The sequence below is a fragment of the Cetorhinus maximus genome, chromosome 28 (assembly GCF_964194155.1).
Source record: "Cetorhinus maximus chromosome 28, sCetMax3.hap1.1, whole genome shotgun sequence".
Taxonomy (NCBI): domain Eukaryota; kingdom Metazoa; phylum Chordata; class Chondrichthyes; order Lamniformes; family Cetorhinidae; genus Cetorhinus; species Cetorhinus maximus.
The window spans coordinates 19,247,993-19,271,951 of NC_135906.1; the positions used below are offsets into that span (position 1 = coordinate 19,247,993).

Consider the following 23,959-nt stretch of genomic DNA (forward strand, 5'->3'; position numbering starts at 1 on the left):
CACTTGGCCTTAATGCTGAAACTGAATTTGAGAAATTATGTTCATGAAGTACTATACCTTGCTGATGAATAGATATATCAAGCTGTTCATAAACTCCAGTGCATTGCAAGTAGTTCTGCAGTACAAATCTTGTGGGTTATGCATTATTTGTATATACAGGAAATACATGAAACATATGCCAAAAAGAACCTCATAGTTTATGATTTAGCAGAAGCCCTATATTTAACAAACTAGTTCTCTGAAGTATGAATGAAGGCAAGTGCCTTTAGTGGTTTATATTGGTCATGACTGTGTCTGTAATTCAGTTCACATGAATCTGAATACCTAACGCCCAGCAAAATTCCCCAAAAGAAATAGCTATGAAATGCATTAAATTCACACTTGCCACCCTTCTCATTTTGGAGTTTGTGTGGCTTAGGGGGAGATGGTGGCGTAGTGACTCAGAGGCCCGGGCTAATACTTTGGGGACATGAGTTCAAATCCCACTATGGCAGCTGGTGGAATTTAAATTCAATTAATAAATTTGTAATTGAAAACTAGTCTCAGTAATGGTGACCCTGAAGCTATCATCAATTGTTGTAAAAACCCATCTGGTTCACTGATGTCCTTTAGGGAAGGAAATCTGCAATCCTTAACTGGTCAGGCCTGCACATGACTTCAGATCCACAGCAATGTGGTTGACTCTTAACTGCCATATGAAATGGCCTAGTATTGTGGATGGACAACAAATAGCCTTGGCAGTGACTCCCACATCCCATGAAAGAATAAAAATAAGTCCCCTGACTCAAAAAATTGTGCATCCATTTTTATTTTATAATAAAACATCGTAACTCAAAAAATGAGTCATCTCTTGAACCTGAAAATTGTGATGACCTGAATTTGCTTGATGAGGTCTTATTTGTGAGCACAAATGTTTAATTTTTTGTGGGTACTCTGTAGAGATTCTGGGACAGGAATAATTAAGGAGATCCTGAAGTCTCTCTCATGAGGATAGTAAGAGCTGGTTGTATGAGGTTGCTACCAGCACTTCCTGAGCTGCAAGGCTGTAACTAAAGAGACATGTATCAGCTGTAAAGTACAAGGATGGGAAGTTACCAGGCTAAACTGATTGTGCAATATCTTGCAGATCATTGAACCAAGCTCCAGTTTATCCAACCCTGTGTCAGTGACATTAACATTTTATGCCAAAGTTAGATCATGCTAATTCTTCAAAAAAAAAATGTATATACTATATAAAGAGTTAAGACAGTAGGTTAATCTTCTGATGCTTAAGTACAAGTCCAGCCCAGACTGATGGGATAAGGATTTTGTCTGTCTGTTGGTGGTAAGGATCCTATACAAAATTAGAGTGAACAGTTTCAATACAGGCCCTAATAAGTGAGGGCCTTCAGCGCAGATTAATAATAATTCAGCACCAAGTTGTCAAGTTCACTCTAAATGGCCACAGGACGTTTGGTTTTAGAGGGAAGAGGAGGCGATGGTATAGTGGTTTTGTCACTGGACTAGTAATCCAGAGACCCAGGGTAATGCTCTGGGGACCCTAGTTTGAATCCTGCCACGGCAGATGGTGGAATTTGAATTCATTAAAAAAAGGCCTGGAATTAAAAGTCTAATAATGACCATGAAACCATTGTCAATTGTTGTAAAAACCCATCTGATCCCACCTTCCATCTGGGAAGGAAATCTGCTGCCCTTACCTGGTCCACCAGTGACTCTAGACCCTCAACAATGTGGTTGACACTTAAATGTCCTCTGAACGAGGGCAATTAGGGATGGGCAATAAAAGCTAGCCTAGCCAGCAACACCCACATTCCATGAATGAAAAAAAAAAGTTCAAAAATGTCACACTTGTGTAATGTAGGGAGGCTGTGGGGGCCTGTTGTGGGGATGAGGTATATTTTTGGGATGGGGATAAGGAACTTTAGCATCTGCTAATCATAGAGTGCTTGATGCTAACACCATTGCTTGAAAAGGGTTCCATCCTCACTTTGATTATAAATATGCAAGAAAAAAACATAGGGTTTATCCTTCAAAATTTTGGTTTAGCAATATGTGTTTAAACATTGTTTCCTTTTCTAGTCCTTGGCGGACTTGAATCCTTCCTTTTTAGATTCACGATATCCAGTTGTACAACTGGATTTATAATTCATAGTATTTGATAAATGTCTAACTGACTAATCACTTTCCCAAAAAGTTGACCATTGGTTTATGGTGCTGTGCGATATAATTGAAACATCTAAGTTTTAAATATATAGGGCAGAATTCTTACCTTGATGGGCGAGCGGGCCCCACCGGCTCAGCGGCGGGCGGGCAGCTGAACCTCGCCGCCAAAACGGGGCCTGCCGCCATTTTGAGTGGGCGGGCCAATTAAGACCCGCCAAGTGGCCTGCCCGCACAGGAAGCGCTATGCGCTTCCTGTGCGGGGGGGTGGAAGGGATCCTCATCTGTCAAAGTGCGCTCTTTTGCGCATGCATGCGAAAGAGCGCACTGCTCCCTGAGGCAAGGTCCTGTCTCAGGGAGATTCGTGAGAGGTAGGTAAACTCTAAAAATAGATAAATATTAAAATTATTAACATGTCCCCCTCATGTGACAATGTCACATGAGATGGAACATGTTAATAATAAACACACAAAATTTATTAAATTTTTAAAAAATGGACATGAAACTTCACCCCGCCAGTGGATGAAGTTTCATTAATAACCTGCAGCCCACTGGGGCTCCTGGCCTGCCTGCCAGCCTTAAGGTTGGCCGGGCAGGGTGTTTAATAAGGTTAATTAGCCTGTCAATGGCCTTAATTGGCCATTGACAAGTCAGCGGGCGGACAGCTGATTTCGCTGTCCGCCCACCTTCGTGAATATTTAAAGGGACCGGGATGACGTCGGGGGTTCCTCCCAATGTCATCCCGCGTCATTTTCCCCTCGGCGAGTGGGCCCCACCCCCAAATCGCCGAGGGGGAAATCCTGGCCACAGATACAAGCATTGCAACATAATTTTTTTTTGCCATTTGATACTACTTAGGAAAAAAGGATTTACTCTAGCGTGGAAAATAACTGCAAAATGGGTTCAGTACCCTTGACTGGGATAAGATATTTAACAATAACAACAAATTATTTATATAGCACCTTTAACATAATAAAACATCCCAAGGTGCTTCACAGGAGCATTATAAAACAAACTATTGGTTGTTGTATAAGAAGTTTGCACCTTGTATTGGTTAAGTCATTGCATTTTTTCACTTAATTTGGATAATTGATTATTTAGATCAGTTTTCATTCTGCATAGTTTGAGAAATGTATCTAGTTGTATTCTTATTAGATGAAAGAATGCATCATTTTTACCAGCTGGTAAGCAAAGGGTTACTTTTGGTGGAGCCTATTCTTTAAACAGTTTAAACATCAAAAGCCACCTGCTTTCCTTTAGATAGTACAGTGACCGTTTTATTACCACCAATATGTTTCTACATTGAAGTGCAATTAAAATAATAGAGAAGACAGTGAAAAAAAAATTAGTCAGCTGTGAAAATAGTGTGAGAAAGGTTGCACAGTGGCTATAGAAAGCCACTGTTTGTCAGGCCTTTATTCCAGGTAAATACATCTATTCCAAAATACATGAGGTTTTACTTCAATGTGATGTTCCTGAAATAAGGTGAGTTATTAGATGCATTTAAAAGGAACAATTGTACAGCCACCAATGGCTCTATTACTGTTGATGTTATTGTGCAAAGTGCTAATTTAGTATTATTTTATTGTTAGTGGGAGCAAAGGGAAAGATTTGAATACCATCAAATCTCTGAGAGTGCTTCGAGTGCTGCGACCCCTTAAAACCATCAAAAGGCTGCCTAAACTTAAGGTAATGTAGATTTTCTTTGATTAGACTGCCTTCAATTTCAGATTTCCTCCTCTTCCATTTAGGGAAACTAAGACAGTGTTCCAGGATTCTGTTAGAAACAGAAATATATTCAGAAAGATTTGTTTGATCGGCATTTCTGGTGAAATCACAAACATATTAAGAAGACAAAGGCTGATAGGAAATCTTGATAAACATATTTAAGATGTGGTTACACACAATGATTAATTCTGGTCAGTTTTGTCAAAGTTTGCAACGTTTTCTGACTTTCTCATGTTGTTACTCTCTCCATTTAGGCTGTCTTCGATTGTGTGGTAAACTCCTTGAAGAATGTTCTCAACATCCTGATCGTTTACATGCTCTTCATGTTTATTTTTGCTGTTGTCGCTGTGCAGCTATTTAAGGGCAGGTTTTTCTACTGCACTGATGAATCCAAAGAGTTTGAGCGGGATTGCAGGTATATGAGTAACATTCAACTTACAAATTCTTTCCTATAAAAAGCTATGGATGCTGGTGTAGTGCATTAAAGCACAAATACCATGCTGTAGACTGATAAGGTGCAGTGTCTTATAGCCTGAATATCAACATAATAAAGGATCAACATCTGTTAAATGTGTTAAGAAGAGAGAGAATTGACAAAATATACCCCGAGCTGCTCTTTTGTACCTTTCGGGAAGCTATAGATAGCTCCAGATCAGGCCATCTGCCATTGCCTCCCTTGAATAGGGTCTGATGTGTAGTGCAGGGAGATAGGAGAAGTAATAGAGTGTAATAGACCAGGCCTGGACTGAGCTCTTTCTGCTGCTACCTGTTAGATGATGAAATGGTAGGCAGCCTGGGTTCAGTTCCAGATGGCAATACTACAGGTTCTAGCAGCTTGGGGGAGGTCATGTGACATACCTCCCACTTCTTCTCCTGGGTCTTGGTCAAAAGATGTATCTTCCCAGATCTGGAATCTTGAGGTGTTTATTGGAGGAGTCCAGGTCCCTTTTGTCTTTTGCAGACATACCGTCTCTGGTGGCTAGAATTTCTTTAGAAATGTAAAGAGGCTTCGTGCAGTTCCAGGGGAGGTGCATTAGTTCCTTTTTAGAGATAATGAGTCTCTGTGGTTTGTCTGAAGGTTAGAAATTCCTCTGTATGAGTCATGGCCAGTCAGGGTAAAGCCTTCCAAATCATTGATGTAGATTGTAAATAATTGCTTGATTACTGCTTGTTAATATCCATTTATTGCCATTCATCCTTCATTAACTCGCTATCTTCTGCTCTTAAGGATGCTACTTCAAAGCAATTTTCCTTTTTCTCATATGTCTATTGAATGCTAATTCTTTTAAATTTTTTGATATTCTCTCCTTGCACTCGCTATTTGCTTTCTCTATCCCTCTCTTGACCTGTTCCCATATTTTCCTGTATTCATTCTTTTATAATATCAATTGTTCCCATTTACTCTCTTTAATTTTAGTTTGTTCCCAACCTCTTTATTATCCATGCTATTCTGAGAGTTGAAAATTCTTCTCCTAAATGTTATTTATTTATTGAGTATCTAGTAAATGGTCCACTATAGATTTTAATGCCATTTTTGGTTATTCAAAATAAAGTCTCTCACAGGTGTTGGACTAGGCACTCTGGGTAAAAATGCTTATTTTTTGTGATAACTCAAACTTCAGATATTTTAATAAAACTGCCCCACGTTTACACTCATATCAAGTAGCATTTTTAATGCATAACCTGGAAAAAGTTATTTTCTAAACTACAGGTTCATGGCAGATTTTATGTTCAACAATATGCAAATGAATGAGCGGAAAATTGAGCAAAAAACGCTTCTTTAAATTACAGTAATTTTAAGTGCAATTTGTGGTTATGTCAAAAACTTTACTGTCTGTTTCTTAATTCACACAAAGTCCCATTCCCCTATCACCCTTGTGCTTATTGACCTATATTGGCTCCCAGTCAAGCAAGGTCTTGATTTTAAAATTTGCATCCTTGTTTTCAAATCCTTCCATGGCCTTGCCCCTCCATATCTCTGTAATCTCCTCCAACGCCACAACTGTCTGAGATATCTGTGCTTCTAATTCTGTCTTCTTGTGCATTCCCAATTATAATTGCTCCACCACTTGTATCTTCAATTGCCTGGACCCCAAGCTCTTGAATTCCCTTCAAGCACCTCTCCACATTTTCACATTGCTTCCCTCCTTTAAGACACTCGTTAAAATCTATCTTTGACCAAGCTTTTGGTCAATTTGACCTACTATCTCCTTATATGGCATACTGACTATCTAGTAATCCAGAGACCTGGACTCATGATCCAGGTACTTGAGTTGAAATTCCAAAACAGCAGCTGGGGAATTTAAATTCAATTAATTAAATAAACCTGGAATAAAAAGCTAGAATCAGTAATGGTAACCATGAAACTACCTGATTGTTGTTTAAAAAAAAATGTGGTTCACTAATATCCTTTAGGGAAGAAAATCCATTGTCCTTAACTGGTCCAGTCCTATAGCAATATGTTTGACTCTTAATGCCCTTTGACATGGCATAGCAAGCCACTCAGTTGTATTCAAGAAGATGGCTCACCACCACCTTCTTAAGGAAAAGTAGGGAATGGGAATAAAACGACCGATCCTACGAATGAAAAATCAACTTATTGCTCTAGTGTTGATGCTGCCAACATTACCTAAGTGCGGCCTTGATTGATTCTATCACAGTCTTGTCATCTTTCTGAATGGGACTATCAACTTTGTTCGCCTCTCAAAAATTGGTTCCAAAACTAGGACCTATCTGATCACCTAATCTTAGCCAAAGGCAATGACTGGTGCCTGAATAAAAATTAAAAATGCTGAAAATACTCAACTTCAGGCAGCATTTACAGAGAGGTGAACAGAATTAACATTTCAAGTCTGTGATGTTTCATCAGCTCTGATGAAATGTCACAGACCTGAGATGTTAACTTTGTTTCTCTCCTTAGATGCTGCCTGATCTACTGAGTATTTCCTACATTTTATGTTGTCATTTCAAATTTCCAACATCCACAGATTTTGCTTTTGGGCTGGTGCCTGAAGACTAAAGAGGATGAGGGGAAAGAAAGATTCATGCAAATAAATGGAGTCAAGTGAGATTTTTCATGTGCATTCGTCTGAGGTCATCTTGGCTCAGCTGGTGCACTTTTGTCTGAGTCTGAAGGGGTCAACCATACTCCAGACCTAAGCACAAAATCTGGTGTACAATTTAGTGTGTACTTGAGAGTTCTACATGGTTCCGGCTACAGTCTTTCAGACAAGACATTAAAGCCAAGGCCACACCTGCCTGTTCTGAGAGTTCAGGCAGACTTCCAATTGTGCTACAGAACCTTAAAAGATAAGCGGAAAGTTCTTGCAGTATCCTGATCAATATTCCTTCCTAAATCAACATCACCAGAAACAAATTAACTGTTCATTTACTCATTGTGGGACTGCCCCATCTACCTGTGTAACACTAATCACTGCATTCTGAATTAATTTGTTGTTTTTGAAAGGGTTTGAATTCATTCGAGATGTTTTAAGAAAATACGTAAATATAAGCCTTTCTTTCATTTTTCCTTACTCTTGTCTGTTTCAGAGGACAGTACTTGGTCTACATGAGGGAAAGTGATATTAAGGCACAGAAGCGGGAGTGGAAGCGATATGAGTTTCATTACGATAATGTGCTATGGGCTTTACTGACTCTCTTTACTGTGTCTACTGGAGAGGGCTGGCCAGAGTATGTTTCATTACCAAACATGATTACAGTTCAATCTTTTGTCTCTTTTTGACTCTCTAGTCTCCTGTTTAACATCTTATAGTTTCTATTGAACGTGTGTGTGTGAGAGAAAGAAAGAGAACAACATTAGGCTCAATTATGATGTTCTATGTGATCAAATAACCAACCCACACTCATTGTTCCAATTGAAATTGTCCAGTCTGGTACCCAGATGTGGCTAAATACATTTCTGATTAGAAAATTTAAAAAAACTAACAGACACCGAAATTGAACAAGTGATACTCACCCACATAGCATATGCATGTGTACTGTGATCTTATTGGGCAGAATTTTGCCCTTGTCAGGTGGAGGCAGGCGGGGCTGGTCGGGAAGCCGACCGCCACCAGCAATTTCACACTGGTGGGCCAATTAAGGCAAGCGGGGCAAGCACGAACTTTGCGCATGCGCGTGAGTGCGCGCTTGAAAATCTCTGAGGCACAGAGCTGCCTCAGGGAGCTGAACAGTTTTAAAAATTAGAAATAAAGATTTTTAAAATGATATAAAACATGTCCCCTCATGTGACTCTGTCAGATGGGTATGGACATGTTATAAATGAAATTTAAAAAATTTTATTTTATTTTTATTTGATGTTGGAAACCTCTGTGGATGAGGTTTCCAAAAAAATGCAAAGGCTGCTTGGCCTTTTCGCCTGCCCGCCAACTGCAAGGTTGGACGGGCAGTGAAAAATTTGTTTCAATGACCTTGTTAATGGCCTTAATAGGACTTTTAATTGTCGGTGGGCATGCTGCTGACTTGGCGCATGCCCGCCGACCGAAATATCGTGCGACTGTTGACGTTGGGACGCTCGCCTGACATCAACGTACATCATTTTATGCTCGAGCAGGTCAGGCGCACCTGCCCGCCGAGGTAAAAATTCTGCTCATTGTGTATTTGTTGGTAAAATGATGAAGTGGAAAGCAGAATTTTTTGATCACCAGGAGTGCTTTACTACCTTGGTTCATGAGTAGTGGTAGTTGTTTGTAACATAAATGTGCACGTAAAGCATGTTTACCTGTTTAGTGTGTAAGGTGTTTTCTACCAAAGTTAGTGTATATAGCTAAATCAGGGTCGTAATAGGCACAACTGTGGCTTCTCAAAGAGTTCTGTTGGATAACACTGGCCTAGGTTCACAGAAAACGAATACCTTTTCCAAAGGCAACTGGTGCCTGTAGAACTCGATTGAGTCAGATTACCAGTGTCATCTTTACCAACTTCACATAAATAGATTGATGGGTGTTACAATGGCTAAACAATCAAAATTGCAGGCCTTCTAAATTTCATAGCTGTAGAGTAGGGTGGCAATTGTAATTTATCTAGAAAGTACTCTTCTTTCAAAATCAGTCCCATGGACACTTGTGTGAAATTGGATGGGTAGGTAAATTGAATTGCCCTCCTGTCCATAAAATGTTATATTCCAGAAATCCAGATGATGAAGGATAGAACTGGAGTCAATCTTTATACACTTTCATAAGCATTTATTTACAGAACTACTCATTACGAACATGCGACTCCTAACCCAATAACCACAGTTTAAGCCTGTGCCTCTTTATAACTCTTTTGGTTACAAACAAATAAATTAAATTAACAAAATCAGGATCTAAGAAAAGGAAGCCCCTTAAAGGGAAACTGCAAAAATAAAGACAAAATTAGAAGCACAAGTTAATACCTGCCACTTCCATACAATTAGGGGAAGGTGATGGGATAGTGATATCATCACTGGTCTAGTAATCCAGAGACCCAGGGTAATGCTCTGGGGACCCGGGTTTGAATCCCACCATGGCACATGGTGAAATTTGAATTCAATAAAAATCTGGAATTAAAAGTCTAATGATGGCTATGAAACCATTGTCAATTGTTGTTAAAACCTATCTGGTTCACTAATGTCCTTTAGAGAAGGAAATCTGCCATCCTTCCCTGGTCTGGCCTACATGTGACTCTTAAATGCCCTCTGAAATGGCCAAGCATGCCACTCAGTTGTGTCAAACTGCTACAAAATCACAAAAAAGGAATGAAACTGAATGGACCACCCGGCATCAACCTAGTCACCGGATACGACAATGGCAAACTCAGCCCTGTCGACCCTGCAAAGTCCTTCTTACTAATATCTGAGGGCTAGTGCCAAAATTGGGAGAGCTGTCTCACAGACTAGTCAAGCAACAGCCTGACATAGTCATCCTCACGGAATTATATCTTATAGATAATGTCCCAGACACCGCCAGCTCCATCCCTGGGTATGTCCTGTCCCACCGGCAGGACGGCGACACAGTGGTATACAGTCGGGAGGGAGTTTCCCTGAGTGTTCTCAACATCGGACCCCATAAGTCTCAAGGCATCAGTTCAAACATGGACAAGGAAACCTTGTGCTGATTACCACATACTGCCCTCCTTCAGCTGATGAATCAGTGCTCCGTCATGTTGAGCACCACTTGGAGGAAGCATTGAGGGTGGCAAGGGCGCAGAATGTACTCTTGAGTGGGGGACATCAATGCCCATCACTAAGAGTGGCTCGTTAGCACCACTACTGACCGAGCTGGCCGAGTCCTAAAGGACATAGCTGCTAGACTGGGTCTGTGGCAGATGGTGAGGGAACCAACAAGAGGGAAAAACATACCTGACCTCATCCTCACCAACCTGCCTGCCGCAGATGCATCTGTCCATGACAGTATTGGTAGGAGTGACCACCGTACAGTCGTTGTGAAGATGAAGTCCCACCTTCACATTGAGGATATTCTCCATCGTGTTGTGTGGCATTACCACTGTGCTAAATGGGATAGATTTCGAACAGATCTAGCAACTCAGGACTGGGCATCCGTGAGGCGCTGTGGGCCATTAGCAGCAGAATTGCACTCAAACACAATCTGTAACCTCATGGCCTGGCATATCCCCTACTCTACCATTACCATCAAGTCAGGGGATCAACTCTGGTTGAATGAACAGTGCAGGAGGACATGCCAGCAGCAGCACCAGGCATACCTAAAAATGAAGTGTCAACCTGGTGAAGCTATACCACAGGACTACTTGCATGCCAAACAGCATAAGCAGTAAGTGATCAACAGAGCTAAGCGATCCCACAACTAACAGATCAGATCTAAACTCTGCAATCCTGCCACATCCAGTCGTGACTGGTGGTGGACAGTTAAACAACTCACTGGAGGAGGAGGCTCCACAAATATCCCCATCCTCAATGATGGAAGAGCCCAGCCCATCAGTGCAAAAGATAAGGCTGAAGCATTTGCTACCATCTTCAGCTAGAAATGCCAAGTAGATGACCCATCTTGGCCTCCTCCCGAGGTCCCCAGCATCACAGATGCCAGTCTTCAGCCAATTTGACTCACTCCACGTGATATCAAGAAACAGCTGAAGGCACGGGACACTGCAAAGGCTATGGGCCCTGACAATATTCCGGCAATAGTACTGAAGACTTATGCTCCAGAACTTGCCATGCCCCTAGCCAAGCTGTTCCAGTACAGCTACAACACTGGCATCGACCAAGCAATGTGGAAAATTGCCCAGGTATGTCCTGTACACACAAAGCAGGACAAATCCAACCCGGCCAATTACCGCCTCATATGTCTACTCACGATCATCAGTAAAGTAATGGAAGGGATCATCAACAGTGCTATCAAGCAGCACTTGCTTAGCAATAACCTGCTCACTGACACCCAGTTTGGGTTCCGCCAGGGCCATTCAGCTCCTCACCTCATTACAGCCTTGGTTCAAACATGAACAAAAGAGCTAAACCCCTGTGGTGAGGTGAGAGTGACTGCCCTTGACATCAAGGCCATATTTGACCGAATGTGGCATCAAGGAGCCCTAGCAAAACTGGAGTCAATGGGAATCAGGGGGAAACTCTCCACTAGTTGGAGTCATACCTAGCACAAAGGAAGATGGTTGTGGTTGTTGGAGGTCAGTCATCTCAACTCCAGCACATCACTGTAGGAGTTCCTCAGGATAGTGTCCTCAGCCCGACCATCTCCAGCTGCTTCATCAATGACCTTCCTTCCATCATAAAGTCAGAAGTGATGATTTGCTGATGATTGCACAATATTCAGCAGCATTCGGGACTCCTCAGAAACTGAAGCAGTCCATGTCCAAATGCAGCAAGATCTTGACGATATCCAGGATTGGGCTGACAAGTGGCAAGTAACATTCGCGCTACACAAGTGTCAGGCAATGACTATCTCCAACAAGAGAGAATCCAACCATCGCCCCTTGATGGTCAATGGCATTACCACTGCTGAATCCCCCGCCACCAACATCCTGAGGTTTTACCATTGATCAGAAACTGAACTGGACTAGCCATATAAATAGTGTGGCTACAAGAGCAGGTCAAAGGCTAGGAATCGTGTGACGAGTAACTCATCTCCTGACTCCCCAAAGCCTGTCCACCATCTACAAGGCACAAGTCAGGAGTGTGATGGAATACTCCCTACTTGCCTGGGTGAGTGCAGCTCCCATAACACTCAAGAAGCTTGACACTGTCCAGGACAAAGCAGTCCACTTGATTGGCACCACATCCACAAACATTCACTCCCTCCACCACCATTGCACAGTAGCAGCAATGTGTACCATCTACAGGGTGCGCTACTAGGAATTCACCAAGGTTCCTTAGACAGCACCTTCCAAACCCACGACCACTACCATCTATATGGATAAGGACAGCAGATAAATGGGAACATCTCTACCGAGAAGTTCCCCTCCAAGTCACTCACCATCCTGGCTTGGAAATGTATCGCCGTTCCCTCATTGTCGCTGAGTCAAAATCCTGGAACTCTCTCCCTAACAGCACTGTGGGTGTACCTACATCACATGGACTGCAGCAGTTCAAGAAGGCAGCTCACCATCACCTTCTCAAGGGCAACTAGGGATGGGCAATAAATGCTGGCCCAGCCAGCAAAGCCCACATCCTTTGAATGAATAAAAAAAATACAATTAGTATACAATTAACATACAATGCTGCTACTTTTAGAGTGGTGGTAATGTGATTTCATCTTAAGACTTCAATCTCTTAAGAGATTCATTAGCGCTTATTTAGCCATAAGACACTTCATTCCTGCATGTTGGATTTTCCAGTTTGTGATAAGATCTTAAAGGAGAAATGTACAGCATAGATGACCAATGTCATGTTCTCCAGTATAATAAAAGCAAAATGCTGCCGATGCTGGAAATCTTCAGAATGAAAAAGAGCCATACAGACTCAAAACATTAACCCTGTTTCTTGCTCCACAATGCTGTCAGACCTGCTGAGTTTTTCCAGCATTTTCTGTTTTTGTTTCATGTTCTCCAGTGTCAGGTATAGCTCTAGGTGAACTGCCAGTCAGGACCCAGGCAGCTCTTCCCTGTGAGATTCTGACGGTCTGAATCTCCATTTTGGATCTTTTAATGGTACAAATCAGTTTTGCTGGTAATTTTGGTCGTTTACCCATTATTTTAATAAATATAAAATTGGTGGAGTTCAAATCAGTGGCCTAAAACAGGCACCAACTGCCTAGCGACGAAACGGTATCTTTAGATCTTCTTTGTTTAACAAGGGTATGGCAGTACTTTGAAATGCAGTTTCACCTAACTTTCCTTCCACGTTAATGGTGCTGCACCCTAACTGTGTGACAGCAAGACCTAAAAATATTTTTTAAACCTGCTCATGTGATGGCAGAATGCAGGTTCAGATGGTTCCAGAAATACATTAGTATTTGAATTCGGCAATCCCACTCGGCAATGCTAAAGGTGTAACTGGTAATGGAAATGTGACACAGGTGTTGTAGGTGCTCTGTTTTAAAATTGGGATTGAGTTATCTTGTTAGGGTATACTGCAATGCTTTGTTTACCTAACAAAAGGGAGGTGTCAGCTGTGGCTCAGTTCATAGCACCCTCGCCTTTGAATCAGAGGGTTGTGGGTTCGTGTCCCACTCCTGGAAACCAAGAACTGTGATTGTACTCAAAAAAGAGTTACCTAACAAAAGAGTGCTTGATGAATACATGAATATGTATACTGGAAGCTTTACCTTGCAACTAATCCATTTGACCTCGGGCCATTTGATGCAAGCTTTCTGACAAAAATATCCCCACCATTGACTCCTTCAGTTATACCCCCCAAAGAAAGGGCATCTTCTCCCGTGAAAGCCTAATCCAAATCACTTATTGCAAAACAAACAGAACATTACCTCAAGAAACAATGACCCAGATCTTCCATCCTCATTGGGCTCATACCCCGGAGGTACCCTGGAAGATGTGCTGGGGAACCTCCTTGAAGTCCCCATGCATTGACTACATGGGAATTGCCCAGCAAGTTTCAACTTTCGTTGGGCAATTACCCTGCATCTGGAATCTTCCAAAACTCTGATTTAAATCGGAGAGTTAAGATGGTTCTGACCCTCTTAGCAGAATAGTTACAGAATAGGAAAAATTAAAAGGATTAAAAACGCTTCTAACTCCAGGGTAACTGTGGGACTGATCCTGCTCACCACTGGACTCCACACCCCTCCCCCTGACTATCCCTTTCCAACCACTGCTGAGCTGCATGTTTCTCAGCTAGACCGAATCAGAAGTCCAGGCAACAAATGCGCAGCTCCAGACTAAGGTAAGTAAAAACGAGTGGAGTGGCAATTGAACGATGATTGCCACTCTATGGAAGATTCGGCCCAGTATGTTACAACATCCTCAATTAATCTTAGACAGAAGAGGATCACATAAATGGAGAGCACCAGAACATAACCTACATGGTTCTACTCCTCATAATGAGTCTGTCAATGTATCAGCAATTACATTGTCAAGGCCCAATAATAATTATCTTGTTGACTGGCAATTACATTGTATAGTAATTACATTGTTAAGAGAGGTGATGGACGTTGGCTCACCCATAAATTAGTGCAGCTGTAACATTCCAGTGGGGGAAGAAGGAATTGGGAGTTTGTTAACCTGGCTGAAGAATAAACCTGCTTGAGGTGAAAGACCAATTTCAGGCTCATTCTTCCCTCATATACAATTATTGGAGTTAACAAGTCTTCTTTTTCTTCACAGTGTACTGAAACATTCAGTAGATGCTACCTATGAGAATCAAGGACCCAGCCCTGGCTATAGGATGGAGATGTCTATATTTTATGTTGTCTACTTTGTTGTCTTCCCTTTCTTCTTTGTGAACATCTTTGTGGCCTTGATCATCATCACTTTCCAAGAACAGGGGGATAAAATGATGGAGGACTATAGTCTGGAGAAAAATGAGGTTTGTGCTGTATGGCCAACTTGGCAATGTACTGTTTGGAAGCTAAACAAATGTATGGTCAGGAATTAATTACATGTGGGGCAAAAAAATAACTAGTGTTGAATTACTAATGTTATAAAATGTAAGGTGGCCACTATAATTGATACAGCCTGAGAGGAATCCCAAATGGAAATGTGCAGCTTCTGATGTTGGTGTTGGGATACAGTAGATGGATCTTTACTTTGCAGCTAACATATTTGCACCTATAACCTGGCAGTCTTTGGTGCTGACACTTGGATGCAGCACTAAGTTCCCCCATCCTGATGAGTGCAGATTTATTCTTTTTTTTTCCCTACAAGCACAAGATACTAAAATATTTGAAGTTTGTTCCAGCATAATAATTGAAGACTGTGAGGCATTATTGAATTTCATCTGAAGTGATAATACATTTTATTTCACCCAGCGTTGTGTATGAGGCACTAACAGCACTGAGGGATTCAGTTTAATCTGAAGTCTGAGATTGAATTTCTGCATGGTATCTCTGATAGACCATTATAGTATGCACAATATAGTATTTGCATTACTGGAGCTGGGTTAAGTTGCTGGCTGCTGTTTTATGTCAATATTGTTCTTTGGCCTCTGGGAGTTAAGCTTGTGTATTATGCACGAGATTTTTAGAATCAGGAGTTGGTCATTAGGCCCAATCAGCTTGCTCCATTTAATAGACCTCAACCCCACCCACATATCTTCTTGCCCAATCCCCTTTTCATAGATGCCTAACTGTCTCTTAAACTCCAGTATGCTTCAGTTTCAGTACTTTCATTAGTCATCTATTCCAAGTCCCTACTATCCTTAGGGTAAAGATTATCCATGAATTTCCTTCCATATCGCACAATCCAACTTTTGCTTCAGATTAATTGTTTTTTTAATCAAATAAAGAAATGTTAGTACAAGTAAATGTCCTAATCTTTAACTTGTGTCATCTGATATTTGATCTATTCACTACAACTGAAGTTTGTTCTAGACCAAATTTGTCAGTCTCCTTCATAACCTTGAAAATGTCCATGAAGTTACCCTGAAGTGGATAATGGGTAATATAGGGTATTGGTATAAACATTAGATTACTGCTGTTTGTGGTAGCATATATTATAAAGATATATGTAGCCTGAGTTGATTTTGGAACTGAATAGAACATTTATAAATCATTTCAAGTACCTAATATATTGCATATAGTTGGTTTCCTCTTATGCAACGACCTGTAAAATCCCAACTCTCCTGGGTGCCAGGGTCTGATTTATCCCATATCCTTGGTTCTGGTACCTGTTGGATTCTATCTCCCCTGCCCCAGAGACTAGTAACCCTCAATGATTTTGTTTATTCCCTGTTCCACCTGGTACTCATATTTCCCAATTGTCTGTAGACCAGTGCAGCTGCAATCAACCTTTGTAACAAAAGTAATACATTTTTGTTTCTTTATTTAAATTCACTCAGGTCCCCTTTCTCTGAACTGATACTTGCCTACAACTTTTGACTTGTTCCCCTTTATACTTTCCATCAAGATGTTTGAAATAATAGCATGAAATTGAGACAAAATATATCTACAAATAAATGCTTTTTAAAAACAGTTTCACAAGAGCAATGTGGATGTACATACGTACATACAAATTAGGAGCAGGAGTAGGTCCCTTGGCCTCTCGCGCCTGCTCCGCCATCCAATAAGATCATGTGTGATCTGAATGTAACCTCAATCCCATATTCCTGCCTAACCCTAATAACCTTTCAACCCCTGGATGTGAAAGACCATTCAGCCTTTTATAACTCATCTTCCCAGGTGCTTCTAGAAAGAACAGCATGGATGATTGACAGAGTGAACATTGATAAATTAATTTTCAGCTAATGATCCAATCAAAAGTTTCTGATAATATTATATAAACCACAAAAGCAAAGCTTAAATAGTGTTAAAAAATTACCCAAAGACCAAGATTGGGTTAGTACTGCACCATAAACTTGCAATATAAATGCAAATATAGTGGCCAAGTAAGGTAAAAGGACTTTTTTTTAATATTAGATGTTATGCCATTATTGAGTGATGTGACCTGTTGCCTTGTTATTGGGAGTGGGGGAGGGTCCTGGATCTGTGGAAACCGGATGACACTCTGACTTGTAACTTCTGTGGAGTGGCAATCAGCATGGGGGTGTCCCATGGGGGGCCGTGGAGGTTGGGGGAGTCACGTGAAGGGTCGTGAGGTGGGGGGCTAGTACTATAGTTACCCAGAATTTACAAGTGGTTTTAATTCTCCTAACTTTTCTGGCTAACTATTACCATAAGATAGTCAAAACCATTCAAAGTTTGACACACTTTCAGATGGTTCCCATTGCAGGGCAATTGCCCAATAGAAATTTCAACTTCCCGGACAGTTGTCATGAATTCGTTGCATGGGGATTTCTTGTGGTGGCGGGGGTGGTCCCTAGCACTTCTTTGGGGTGCTACACCCCGCCCGCCCCCCCCCGCCCCCCCCCCCCCCCCCCCCCCCCCGCCACTAGTTACGAGGCCCTGGAGCTTGAAGATTATGGGCCTACGTATTGACTCCAGTTCGGATGGAGGGATAAAAAGCTGCTAGTTGTAAGTTCCTGCTGCATGAAATTTGGGCAGCCTGAATCGAGATCATGGTAGGAGTAGATGAAATGTACAAATGGCACTAAATTGGTAGACTTATTCATAGAGAGCACAGGCACAAATAGAGGTTAATGGGTATAGCCATTACGGAGACGTGGTTACAAGGAGATCAAAGCTGGGAACTAAATATTCAAGGGTATGTAACTTTTCGAAAGGACAGGCAGGAAAGAAAGGGTGGTGAGGTAGCTTTGTTAGTACAAGATGGAATAAATATGATGGCAAGAAATGATCCAGAATCGGAAGAAGTAGAATCCACATGGGTGGAGGTAAGAAATAACAAGGGGAAGGAGACACTGTTGGGAGTAGTCGAGAGGCCCCCTAACAGCTATATTGTATGACAGAGAATAAATCAGGAGATAATGAGGGTATATAATAAAAAAAGGCAGCACATTAATCATGGGTGACTTTAATCTTCTTGTAGATTGGGGAAGTCAAATTGGCAGAGGGAGCCACAAGCAAGAATTCATAGGGCTGAATTTTGCCATCGGCGAGCAGGGGGCAGGGCTCGCTCACTGATGCGGGATGACGTCGGGGGAAACCCCTGATGTCATCCCGCCCTATTTAAATTTTCAGGAAGGCGGGGGCGCAGCAAAATCAGCTGTGGGCCTGCCGACCTGTCAATGGCCAATTGAGGCTGTTGACAGGATCATTAAAACAATTAAAGGATCTGCCCGTCCAACCTTAAGGTTGGCGGACAGGCCAGGAGCCCCAGCAGGGAATAGAAAAAACATGAAACCTCATCCACCAGCGGGATGAGGTTTTATGTAGGGATTTAAAAAGTTTAATAAAGTTTTAGTGTAAATTATGAACATATCCCATCTCATGTGACATGTTAAGGATGTTTTTTCTATTTTTAATGTTTTTAGAACTGTCAGCGATCTCCCTGAGGCAGCACTTAGCCTCAGGGAGATGTGCGCTCCTTCGTGTGCATGCGCGAAAGAGCGCACTCTCGCTTTTGGGGATTCCTCCCCCGCCCGCACAGCAAGCGCATAGCGCTTCCCGGCGGACGTCAGGCTGGGCAGACCTTAATTGGCCCGCCCACGTAAAATGGCGGCAGGGCCCGCTTCTCCGGCGGGGATCAGCTCCCCGCCCACCGGAGATTGGGTCGGGCCCGCCTTCCCGGAAGGTTCTGCCGATAGAGTGTATTAGGGATAGTTTCCGAGAGCAATATGATCCAACCAGGGATCAGGCGATTTTTGGATCTGGTAATGTGTGATGAGGCAGGTTTAATAAATGATCTGAGTAAAAGATACCCTAGGGGCAGAAATTGTCGTTCGGCAGGCATGCATCCGACCAGCTCAAGTGTGAAATGACGCGTGTTGACATCGGCCGACGTCAACGTGCAGTTGCGTGGTAGTTTGAACAGCGGGCGCACACCTGCTGACAATTAAAAGGCCTGTTAAGGCCATTAAATAATCAATTAACTTAATGGTGGGCGGGCAGGCGAAAAGGCTAAGCGGCCTTTGTATTTTTTGGAAACCTCATCCACATACGGAATGAGGTTTCCAAAAGCAAATAAAAATAAAAGTTTTAAAATTGAATTGATAACATGTCTCTGCTCATGTGATAGAGTCACATGAGGAGACATGTTTTATTACATTTTTATTTTCTTTTTTTTAGCAACGCTTCATCTCCCTGAAGCAGCTCTGTGCCTCGGAGATTATGAAGCGCTTACTCGCGCGCATGCGTGAAGTTTGCGTTCGGCCCGCTAGCTCTCCTCTTCCCTCCCCATCCCACCTGCACAAGCAGCAATGAGTGCTGATGCTCACGTTTCACGCAAGCGTGAAATTGCCGTCCAGTCCCGATCGTGGTCAGCTTCCCGACCGTCCCCACCGAGCCTGCTCGCCATGGGTAAAATTCTACCCTAGCAACAGTGACCATAATATGGTAGAATTTAGCATTCAGTTTGAGAGTGAGAAACTTGGGTTGGAAACAACTGTGCTAAACTTAATTAAAGGTAATTACAAAGGAATGAGGGCAGAGTTGGCAGGAGTGGACTGGGATAGGATTTTAGCAGAGAAAACGGTTGATGCACAATGGCAGACATTTAAGAAAATAGTTCATGACTCACAACAAAGATACTTCTCAGTGAGGAAGAAGGATTCAAGGAAGGGGATAAACCAACCAAGGAAGCTAGGATAGTATCAAATTAAAAGAAAAGACATAAAACATGGCAAAGATTATTAGTAAGCCAGAGGATTGGTAAAGTTTTAAAAACTAACAAAAGATGAACACAAAAAGAGAGGGAGAAAATAAACTTTTGAGGGTAAGCTAGCAAGTTCCTTTAAATATATGAAAAGGAAGGGAGAGACCAAAGTGAACATAGGCCCCCCCAGAGAATGAGGCTAGGGAAATAATAATGGGAAACCAGGAACTGGCAGAATGTCTTCTAGAAGACACTATTTAGTATTGGAATGCTATTAATCAAGGGGTAAAAAAGGGAAAGGAAATAAATACAATAACTATCACTAGAGAAATAGTACTGTGGGAAACTAATGGGGCTAAAGGCTGATAAGTCGCTTTGACCTGATGGGTTGCATCTTAGGATATTAAAAGGAAATAGCTACAAAGATAGTGGATGCACTGGTAGTAATCTTTCAAGAACCCTTAGATTCTGGAAAAGTCCCAGAGGATTGGAAAACTGCCAACGTAACACCTTATTCAAAAAGGGAGGGAGACAAAAACCAGGTTATTATAGGCCAGTTAGCTTAACATCCATTATTGGGAAAATGTTAGAGTCTATTATAAAGGATGTAATAGCAGAGAATTTAGAATTACACAATCTAATCAAACAGAGTCAGCATGGCTTCATGAAGGGGAAATCATGCCTGACAAATTTATTAGAATTCTTTGAGGAGGTAACAATTAGGATAGATAAAGAGGAACCTGTAGATGTAATATATTTAGATTTCCAAAAGGCGTTCAATAAGGTACTGCACAGAAGGCTACTCAATAAGATAATAGCCCATGGTGTTGGGGGTAGTATATTAGCATGGATAGAGGATTGGCTAACTAATAGAAGACAGAGTTGGGATAAGGGGGGCATTTTGAGGATGGCAACCTGTAACTAGTGGAGTACCACAGGGATCAGTGCTGGGGCCTCAATTATTTACAATATATATTAATGACTTAGATCTATCACCAAATTTGTGGATGATAAAAAAATAGGCAGGAAGGCAAGTGGTGAAGATGACGAGGAGTCTACAGAGGGATATGGACAGATTGAGTAGGTTAGGCCTGTACTCTTTGGAGTATAGAAGAATAAGAGGCGACCTTATTGAAACATATAAGATTCTTAGGGGGCTTGACAGGGTAGATGCTGAGAGTTTGTTTCCCCTTGTAGGAGAGTCTAGGACCAGGGGGCATAATCTCAGAATAAGGGTAGTGAATCTGCGGAATTCTTTATCATAGAGGGCTGTAGAGGCTGGGTCGTTAAGCATAGTCAAAGTGGAGATAGACAGATTTTTAATCAGTAAGGGAATTGAGGGTTTTGGGGAAAAGTCAGGAAAGTGGAGGTCAAGATTATCAGATCAGCCATGATCTCATTGTATGGCAGAGCAGACTTGATGGGCCGAATGGCCTACTTCTGCTCCTACGTCTTATGGTAACTTGGATGGGCAGCAGCAAGTACTCAGCTTTGCTTTGTTGATCAGAATAAGGACTCAGGACTTCCTTGTACTAAATATAAGTGTTTAGTGTATAAGTATACAATGTTGAGTTGTTTCAGCTGAATTGACCTGTTGTCCTGTCTCTTGCAGAGAGCATGCATCGATTTTGCTATCAGTGCCAAGCCCTTGACACGCCATATGCCACAGAACAAACAAACCTTCCAGTACAAAATGTGGCAGTTTGTGGTGTCACCCCCATTTGAGTACACCATCATGGCCATGATTGCACTCAATACTGTGGTGCTAATGATGAAGGTCAGTAAACAGATTTCCATTATTTGATTTTTCGGTCCTGCTTTAACTTTTTTGTCATTTGTGTTCTGGCACCATTACCTCTTGCTGCTACACTTCTCCGGGTGACTATCAATAACAATGGAATGTCACCTCCATGGGGCTTGTCATTGATTCAATCTGTTTTTCCTCAGTACTCTCCCATTATCTCTCCAGTTGGTAGTTTAGCCAATGACTTCTTGGACATTTGCATTCACCTACATAAGGACTGGATAAATCTTTCTGGTCCATCCAGATTGGTCCAGTCAAATATGGTGCAGTCATACACATAAATCCTTCCCATTTGGTCACGCAATCTCCTAGGAAAGGTATAAAGGCAAGTTTATCTTGGGCAAGGCTATGATTAGAACTTAACCATTAAGCTTAAGCTTCCAGATAGTTGTATGTTACTGGTTTAGTAATGGTAACCTTGGAACTATTGGATTGCTGTAAAAACCCATCTGGTTCACTAATGTCTTTTAGGGAAGGAAATCTGCCATCCTTACCAGTCTGGCTAATATGTGGCCAATGTGGCTGATTCTTAGCTTCCCTCTGGAGTGGCCTAGTAAGCCACTTGATTGTATTGGGATGGGTGATAAATGCTGGGCTTGCCAACATTATCTACATCTTGTGAATGGATAAAAACAAGCTTAAATTTAACACAACCCCGGTCCACTTCATAATGACCCTATTCAAATATTTCTTTATGAATCTGTAGTCCCTGTATTTCATCTGGGGAGGCGGTGGTGTAATATCACTGGACTAGTAATTCAGAGGTCCAGGCTAATACTCTGGGGGGCATGGCTTCAAGTCCCACCATGCTGGTGGAATTTAAATTCAAATAATAAAAAACTGGAATTAAAAGCTAGTCTCAGTAATGATGATCATGAAACCATTGTCGGTTGTCGTAAAAACCCATCTGGTTCACTAATGTCCTTTAGGGAAGGAAATCTGCCATCCTTACCTGGTCTGGCCTACATATGACTCTGGACCCACAGCAATGTGGTTGACTCTTAAATGCCCTCTGAAATGGCCTAGCAAATTGCTACAAGTCTGAATGCAGCAGTTCAAGAATGCAGCTCACCATCGCCTTCTCAAGGGCAATTAGGGATTGGTAATTAATGGTAGCTGATACCCACAATTCTCTCTCTCTCTCTCCATTGAGGTAATTTTAACCGTAAAAAGTGGGCAGTTTTATGTCAGGTGAGATATTAAAGATTCTTGGCAGGCAACCAGCCTGGTCCAAGGAGGTGGATTGGTACTTAAATATTATAATCAGGCTATAAGCCTCATTATAGTAGAGCCTCATTTGAAATTTTACCATTGGTGGCTGAGTTTCCCGAATGTTGGGGAACTTGCCAGGTAATGTCATGCAAGAGCTGCCAGGTTTAGAAGGTGACTTCCTGTTTACTTACTTGCTGGATCCAACCTACACTTTTGACCCTCCCTGTGAGGTCTCACCTCTGCCATCAAGCCCTTTGATTTCTCACCCCCTTCGGACCCCAACCTTTCTCTCAGACATCTCCCCAGAGGCCAATGACCATCCCAAGGACTCCAATCCCTATGCTCCCCCCAGATCCTTGATTCTGGGTCTCCCACCCACCAGGACACTGGGATCACCCTACCCCTCCACACATGCCTCTTGACAGTTGCTGCCTGCCTTGTTGAATATTTCCAGCATTTTCTGTTTATATTCCACAGTAATGTACAATGGCTGCCAAAGGCAATGTGCAGTGAAGCTGCACAAGTTTTACAAGTTATATGACAGATTACAGTTGACAACGTTTAATGGGGCTATTTTAATAGAGATGTCTTTATGCCGAGAATTCTCCCGGTCACCAATCAATTCCTTGTTTCCACTGGAGAAAAGAAAGCTAAAAGGAAATTTAATGGGGTTTGTAAAACTTAGGAATTTTGAACAGTTCAATAAGGAAAGACTATTTCTGTTGGTGAGGAAACAGTAAGTTTAAAATTTGAGTGAGAGTGAGGTCGGGACAGCTTTTATTTCGAGCAGAGAATTGCTCGAGCATTAAATATTTTACTACAAGCAGCAGTTCAAACAGAGAACATTGTACTTTTAAGAGAAACGTGGATAAATATTCGAATTAGAAAAATACACAGAACTTTGGGGAAAGCACAGGGCACTGGGATTTGTTTTAATTTGTTCTGGTGAAGGATGAGCACCAACGCAATGGGTTTAATGGTCTCCTTTTGTGTTGTAAACTTCTATGGTGAATGCTTAAATCAAGGCTTTGATTCTCCAGTGATATCCTGACAAATGGAATAACTTCACTATTACCAACATGTCCTAGTTAACATGCTGTAATGATCTTTCACTCCTGCTTCTATCACCCATGTTATGGAAGTACAGCATTAGTAACTAAATTCTCTTTTTCTTGATTTAGTTTTCTGGTCAACCACAGTCTTATGATGATGTTCTAAAGTATCTCAATATGGTGTTTACCATTTTGTTCTCATGCGAATGTATCCTGAAAATTATTGCCTTTGGAATTCTGGTGAGTATATGGC

General features: G+C 41.8%; 1 protein-coding gene across 1 annotated transcript in view; it reads left to right on the forward strand.

Annotated features, from left to right (window-relative positions):
* LOC144668888 (voltage-dependent P/Q-type calcium channel subunit alpha-1A-like) overlaps positions 1-23,959 on the forward strand; it is a 741,147-nt gene that overhangs the window by 580,953 nt on the left and 136,235 nt on the right. The window contains exons 27-32 of the mRNA XM_078531346.1: positions 3,753-3,849; positions 4,143-4,303; positions 7,438-7,578; positions 14,635-14,836; positions 21,251-21,415; positions 23,836-23,946. Coding sequence (XP_078387472.1) covers positions 3,753-3,849; positions 4,143-4,303; positions 7,438-7,578; positions 14,635-14,836; positions 21,251-21,415; positions 23,836-23,946 — 877 coding nt within the window. The remainder of the gene's footprint in view (positions 1-3,752; positions 3,850-4,142; positions 4,304-7,437; positions 7,579-14,634; positions 14,837-21,250; positions 21,416-23,835; positions 23,947-23,959) is intronic.